At 32.1% G+C, this 7,319-nt stretch overlaps 1 protein-coding gene across 2 annotated transcripts; it reads right to left on the bottom strand.

The window, feature by feature from the left end:
- Window positions 1-4,290: 4,290 nt before the first annotated feature.
- Window positions 4,291-6,926, bottom strand: LOC148193616 (glycine-rich RNA-binding protein RZ1A-like). 2 transcript variants are annotated; one of them, XM_088099546.1, is made up of 4 exons: window positions 6,773-6,926; window positions 5,831-5,947; window positions 4,978-5,533; window positions 4,291-4,890 (listed from the first exon to the last, which is right to left on the bottom strand). In XM_088099546.1, the coding sequence occupies exons 2-3, from the start codon at window positions 5,939-5,941 to the stop codon at window positions 5,000-5,002; spliced, it is 645 nt and encodes a 214-aa protein (XP_087955672.1). In that variant the 5' UTR covers window positions 5,942-5,947; window positions 6,773-6,926; the 3' UTR covers window positions 4,291-4,890; window positions 4,978-4,999. The 2 variants fall into 2 exon arrangements, with proteins under 2 accessions (XP_087955672.1, XP_087955670.1); XM_088099544.1 differs by lacking the exon at window positions 6,773-6,926 and having other exon boundaries at window positions 5,831-5,953.
- Window positions 6,927-7,319: the final 393 nt, after the last annotated feature.

Here is a 7,319-nt window from a genome sequence, read left to right as displayed (position 1 = left end):
TCAGAGGATAAAATAAAACAAAATAAAATAAAATCTAATCTAATCAAATCAAATCAAATAAAATAAAATCTAATCTAATCAAATCAAATAAAATCTAATCTAATCAAATAAAATAAAATCAAATCAAATCAAATCAAATAAGATAAAATCAAATCAAATCAAATCAAATAAAATAAAATCAAATAAAATCAAATCAAATCAAATAAGATAAAATCAAATCAAATCAAATCAAATCAAATAAAATCAAATAAAATAAAACCAAATCAAATAAAAACCGAAAATAAAAACAGAAATTCAAAATTAAAGTCAAAGATAATCAATAATCACACAAATTAACCAGTTAAACCAGAGTCCCCGGCAACGGCGCCAAAGACTTGATGGACAAATTTATGATCACCAAAATATGATGTCACAAACTTGTTTAACAATCGGCAAGTATGACCGAATCGTTTCAAGTAATAAACTCGGTAAGACCAAGTATCGTTCTCCCAAAGGACTCACGGCCTAGTTTAGTTATGTGATTTGTTGATTAGCTAAGACTTAAGAACAAAATAATTGGATTTTACTATGCAAAAGACGAAAATAAACATGTATGCATGAGGTTGATCAATGGCTAAAACAAAAGACAAACACTTTCAATGAAATATATTGATGAATATGTTGTTGGGGTTCAATTTCATCTTATCCACTCTCATATATTTTAGGAATTCAACATTCAAGTCATCATTGTTAATGTCACTCTCTAAATTACCTTTCAAGAAGGCTTCTCCCTAATTACGAGTTCATACGATTCCTAGCATTCCTAATAATTAGTTTTTTTAGCACAGGAGCTTAAGGCAACCAATATACTATTGGGAGAAATTCCCCGGATCTAGACTTCCCCGTACGTTCCCGTATCGACAAAATCAATAATCATGCATTGAATGAGTTAAACAAAGCAAGCATTGAGCAAAGAGGAAAAACCCTAACTAATGATGAAAGAAAGCATAAGTCTTAGATTAAGATGCAAGCACAAATTCTATATATGAGAGCTTCAAAAGATTACATTGATTCCCCAACAAACATACAAGGTTTAGTTCACCATATTCATGGTGAACCTAGATGAATAATAATGAAAGAATGAAAGAGATAGAAAAACCCGAGAAAGAGAAGAGGAGAGCTGTCACCATCTCCCAATCTACCCCAAGGGGTGGAAGAGAGAGTGTTTGCTTCGTTTCAGCCAAAGATACAAAACCCTAAGACATCTAGGTCTTTAAATAGGACATAAAAATAATAGAAAACGGGTCCAAGCCCAAACAGATCATAAAATCACAGAAAACTGGCCCAAAACTCGTATGGTTGACTTTTTCCGTATTCTGGTTGACTTTTTGGTTGACTGGTTGACTTTTCTGGTTGACTGGTTGACTTTTCTGGTTTCTAGTTGACTTTTCTGATTCCATCTCTCTCCTTCTTCACTTCTTTCACTAAATTCACCTTAAAACCTGCACAAAAACACTGAAATCAAGCATAAACCTGTCCAGCTCTCTTATTTCTGAAAATATGGATAAAAGCATGATTTCAAGCTAGTTTCTAAGTGTAAAGGTTGCTTTTTGTGTCAATTTTAAGCATGAAAATAACAGTTTTTCAACTGTTATCAAACACACAATGTGCTTTATGATCATCAACATATAAAACATTTAATGTTGTATGAAAAAAATACTTCCTTGCTTGTATGCTTTGCTCTCCTTGTCTGTGCAAGTAATGACAACACCAAACTTTATTTAGAAGCTCTACACAAAGAACAGACAGACGTTGAGAGATAGGAAGACATTCTTGGAACGTTTTTTTCAAAACTTTTAGCTCTGAAAGACCTTACAAGCTACTTATGAAAGAAAGTGCTAATAAAGCATTAATATTCACAACATAGACCTAGTCTGACTAACTACCTAAAAAGACTATAAGTTTATCTAGAAGTCAACTTTGTGTCCAATAGTCATCTTTCAAAGAAGACTATATCAAGAGGACGCACAGAAAAGAATATTATATGAGAAGATATATATGAGATCTATCATTGAATACTTACTTTGCTTCTTTCAAAGTTTATATTTTCTAAAGCCGTTCATAGAACTGTTACAAGTTCTTAGATTTCAGTGTGTTGAATTTATCCTCTATGTAAGAGTTACTTGAATTTATATTTGTACCGAAAACACTAGTTATGCTTATAAATTTAGAAATAAATTAAAAGACTTGTATTATTTAACTCAGTTGAGTTAAACGTTATAGACAAATTGTCTAAGGTGATATCAAGAATGGTTAAACTAGGAATAGTTAGGTTATCTATAGAAACTAGAAATAGTTGATAATAGTTATATACTAAAAGTGGGTTGCATTCATTATAATCTTTTAAAACTTAATTGACACGTTATTGAAAACACACACATCTAATAATTATTATAGATCGTCTAAACTCTAATATAATTATTAAGGCTTTGTTCACTTGAATGGATTTGGGAAAAAGTGATTGAGGGGATTTGAGAGGATTTGAAAGTAAATTTTTTTGTTTATTTGAGTAAATTTGAAAGTAAATGAGAGTGGATTTGGAATTAAATTTTTTTAATTTGTCATGTCAATCAAATCCTACACTAATTCTTACACATTTTACTTTCAAATTCATTCTCACTTACCTCCAAATCTACTCAAATAAACAATAAAAAAATTTACCTTCAAATCCCCTGAATCCCTCTCTCCCAAATTCATTCAAGTAAACAAGTTCTAAGTTTTGATTAGCAAAGAATTTAAAATACATTCAAACTCCCCTTTATAGGATCTTTGCATTTCAATTATCTAGCAATGTAAAATAACCTTATGAAATAAATAAAATATACATGTTAAACAAACTAAAACTAAAATTTAATACATTTAAATTAAAGTAAATTTTAAATTTAAATAATTTTTTTCTGTGTTAAAAGGGCATTTAAAATAAATAAAAATTTAATCATGGGGCCACTAAAAAAGAAAAGAAAATAAAAAGTAAAGCGTGCTTCAAAGCATGAATTAAAACAAAGAAAAAAACCTTACTTTCAAACACAATTTCAAAATTGAAAAAGAAAGTTCTTAAAATAATTAAAACCAAACCACATGATCGTAGCCGCACTACGTGTTGATGCAAAATTTTAAAAATATACCCATTTACATAATTTCTTATGTAAATTACATAAACTTGGTAAAAAATTCAATCACTATGAGCTGCTTTCTTTAGGTTAGGTCAGGGGCATGAATAGATACTCAAGTTTATTCTATCCTCTAATAATTTCGTGCCAATACGTAATCAAAAGCATAATAAGTTTAATATTCTATATATAATTCATTGTTTTTCCTTTCAATTACATATCTAATAAGTTAGATCTTTTTATGTAAATTCTTAAACAAAACATCTATTTATATCTATTTCAAGTATTTAAAACAAAATTAACTCCATAATCGATATTTTGCATACAATAATACAGTGACATTATATCAAAACCAACTCAGTAGAGACATGAAATAAAACTGACACAAATTAAACCAGAACAATTAATTTATTAGATATCCGATTTTAAAATAAATTATTCAGTACTCAACTAAAAATATTGTCATCAAATACTTATTTAAGCCAAGAATAAAAGCATGTAACAATACCCATTATGCATAGAAATTTGCAAAGTAATACAAATATGAAAATCGGTCAGATATAAGACTCGTCAAGATAATCAGAACAAGTGAATGAAAACAGATTGAACAGGGTTTAGCATTTCACATGACAACAGATACAACCAAATTACAAATTTCTGGAGATAAAGAACCAATTTCCTTTGATAATGATAGTGAGAAGGTTAAGTAAGGCGGCAATCTGAAATCTGATATTAACCTTGAGGTTGAAGAGCATGGAAATATGAGAGCAAAGTCAGGTTTCACTAGCGCTCTATGGTAAGACAAACTGGATCTCAGCAAACAAAACATTACATGCAGGCAGGTAAAAAGTTGGATGAGAGCAATCTTCCACCAAATAGAGCAACAACGTAAAAAAAGCAATGGATCGTAGTTGCTCAACGGATCATGATCTCCCAAACAAAGAGCCACAATCATAGAAAAAGGAACCCCTTTCCATCAGTGCCCCGTGAAGAAAACAAGAGTGGTATGCATATTTGAGTGCAATTGTGGGTAGCCATTTGCAGCTGAAAAGATTTTTTTATGTTTTAAAAACCATGCATGTCCAATTAGCAACAAAAGAACCCAATGATGAATCCAAAAAGGACCACATTAAGCCAAGAATCCTGCCAAAAGGTCAATAACATTAATAAAGCGCTGGCCAAAGCAGAAATCTAGCAAAGAAGAAAGTAGGTGTGCTAGACAAATATTCAATAATTTACCGGCTTGACTACTTTTACTCAAAGATCCTGAGACGGGATAGCCAAATGGGCATTCTACTTTTAAAACTTCCTTCTCCCAATGAGAAGAAGCAAAACTCCACATTTGGACCTCCATCTTGGTCTTTCCAAAACCCACCCATCCAACACCAACAAAACTTTCCAATACGTCTTAAACTGAATCAGGTAATCCAGCAGCAAATATGTCATACGCAACTCCCCATGCATTAAAGTCACAATTCACAAGATACCCAGCAGCAGCAATTATAGATAGCATAGAGCACAACATCGAATTTGACCGCAAGTCAAGTATGCATAAGATTTCACTAGACCAAAAGATCAGCATTTAGGAACATAAAGAGTTTGCAAAATGTGCTGAGTATTGCATATCAAAATACTGGTATCAATGATCCATCCAAACAACAATCCCAGAAGTCCAGAGCATTGTGAAGTGGGAATGAAAAATAAAGTTGAAGCATTGACAGCGACCTCTTCAATTTTAAAGCTGTAAAAAATCACAATTACAACTTCATTAGAACCACAAACACAAAGGACAGAAAGGAGAGATGAGAGATCATTACATGCTGAATACCTCATTGAAAGATTAAATTATATCAGCGAAAGCCTCCCGATCCCCGTCGCTCTCGCTCATACGGTCCTGCACGATCACGATGATATCGATCATTTCCGGAATCTCCATGACTACCGCCATCCCTGTTGCGGCCCCCTGAAGAACGATCTGCATTTCTATCTGGACCATAGTGACTACCACCACCACCACCACCACCACTTCCACCATATCTACTTTCCCTACCACCATACCTTCCGCCACCCCTGGACCCTTCACCAGGGCATTCCCTAGCAAAATGACCAGGTTTTCCACATTTAAAGCATTCACCACCATTAGATCCTCGGCCCCCTCCACCTCCATAATCTCGGTTACGATCACGATCACGACCACGCTCCCGGTAGCGATCACCATCATCTCTAGTTGATCCTTGTTGAGGCTGGGCTCTATCAACAGTAATAGTCCGCCCATCTAAATCCATCCCATTCATAGCATCAATAGCCTCTTCCATTGCTTTCTTTTCATCAAATGTGACAAATCCAAAACCACGTGAACGCCCAGAGAATTTGTCAACAACAACCTGTTTCAAATATATGATGAAAGTGAAGATTAATAATTTCCAAAACAAAAATAATGCTTAGATTCATAAACATATTACACATATTATTTTTATTTTGTTCATTTTATTTGGTAATAAACAAGTATATCATGTCTTGTAATTTTACTCCTAGAACAAAAAAGAGAGGATAAATTCCAGATATCAGCAAAAATGTACAGCATAAACCAATTTCTACGCAAACAAAAATTATGATACTGATAACAATAGTTTCAGCTAGATGAACTACAACTATTATAGTTATAATATGATACTGGTCACCTTTGCCTCAACAAGCTTGCCGAACTTTTCAAATGTATCCTTTAATTTTCTATCAGATGTTGACCATGCAAGGCCACCAATGAAGCAGCGATACTCTTCCACATCAGACATTTTAAACTGCATAAATGCAGGAAGACAAGCATTAGTACATAATGTTTGGATTAACTATGCAAGACAAGCCATCACACCATCTAACAAATAGCTGGAAGTACCGCTCCCTATTAATATAGACAATTAATTTTCAAAAATTTAAGGAATCAATGTTTGGTTATAAACCAAAAGACAGCATAATACTATGATTAAAGATATTTCCCAACTTGTGACAATTAACATCTACACTTCAACAGAAAAAAAAATTAACTGAAAAAAAAAAGTGAGTCTATTTCCTGGAAGAAAAATAATAAAATAGTTAGCCTATAAAGCAATCTTGTGTATCTATGTATCACATTTTAAGGGCACAGCAGCTCTGTCACTCGGTCACTTACGAATCCTATTAAAAATTGAGGGTGAAAATTTCAGGTAAGAATTTTTCGTTCAAGTTTTATGTATAGTGTAGCAAAAAGACAGATCACAACCTGGGCAAGGAAAACCTAACTAGGAATAAAAGCACACAAAAGTACAACTATGATTGCACAAAAATTAAAACATTAAGTCAAATTATTAAAATTCAACCTATATAGTCCCTTATGCAGGCAGAAACCTTTACTAAAATTGTGAATTTTAGGGACCAGAATTCAGGCAAGCGAAACAACCCCGTAACTTCCAAAAACGAAATTAACTAAACTCATTATCATATACAGCTTCAAATTGTTCTTAATAAGCGAATTAGGACAATTAGAAACCAGCTTGAATCAGAAACATACGAATTTGAATTGAGGGAGTGAAAGAAGAAGAAAATCAGGGTTAAATACAAAATTAGGCAAATAAAAGGGAAAAAAATACCGATGAGTGGAGAAGTAGTTCCGGGCAAACACGAGGAAGGAAAACCTAACCGAGCCGAAGCGGAAAATGAAGATGAAAGTTTGCGGAAAGACAAGTATTAGATATATACAGCACTCACCCTCGTTACTAGGTTACCCTCAAAATATGACGTGTTTTTTATCTTTATTTTTCATTTTTTAATACATATTACCAATGTTATATTTTTTGTAGGCTTAAAAGTATTTTTACTTCTTAAAAACATCTACGAGTTTTTTTAATTTACTCACTATTTTTTTTTCATTTCTATAAAATTTGTATTGCTGTTTCTAATTTAACATTTTTTATTTTGATTTTTATAAAAATATTTGTCTTCAATTTTAATTCTCCAAAATTTTAAATTATTACTTTTAGTCTTTTATATTTATTTTAAGATAGATAACTAAAAATTGTTTTATTCATCTTTATGCGTGGCATAGTATGATAGTAACATTATCACAAGACCGTTATAGTGCTTACTTGATATTTTATTTAGCAAATAAATAGATAAATAGGTCATATAAATATTAAG

The sequence above is a fragment of the Vigna umbellata genome, chromosome 9 (assembly GCF_029865625.1).
Source record: "Vigna umbellata cultivar VRB3 chromosome 9, Vumbellata_1.0, whole genome shotgun sequence".
In the NCBI taxonomy this organism is placed as follows: Eukaryota; Viridiplantae; Streptophyta; class Magnoliopsida; order Fabales; family Fabaceae; genus Vigna; species Vigna umbellata.
This window is presented reverse-complemented; position numbering and strand designations above follow the sequence as displayed.

Excerpts from the sequence above, each read along its gene's own strand:
- LOC148193616 (XM_088099544.1), bottom strand. The coding sequence starts at position 5,953 with ATGCAGTTTAAAATGTCTGATGTGGAAGAGTATCGCTGCTTCATTGGT. Across the intron at positions 5,534-5,830 it reads GCAAGCTTGTTGAGGCAAAG|GTTGTTGTTGACAAATTCTC; the intron begins GTGACCAGTATC and ends TATTTGAAACAG.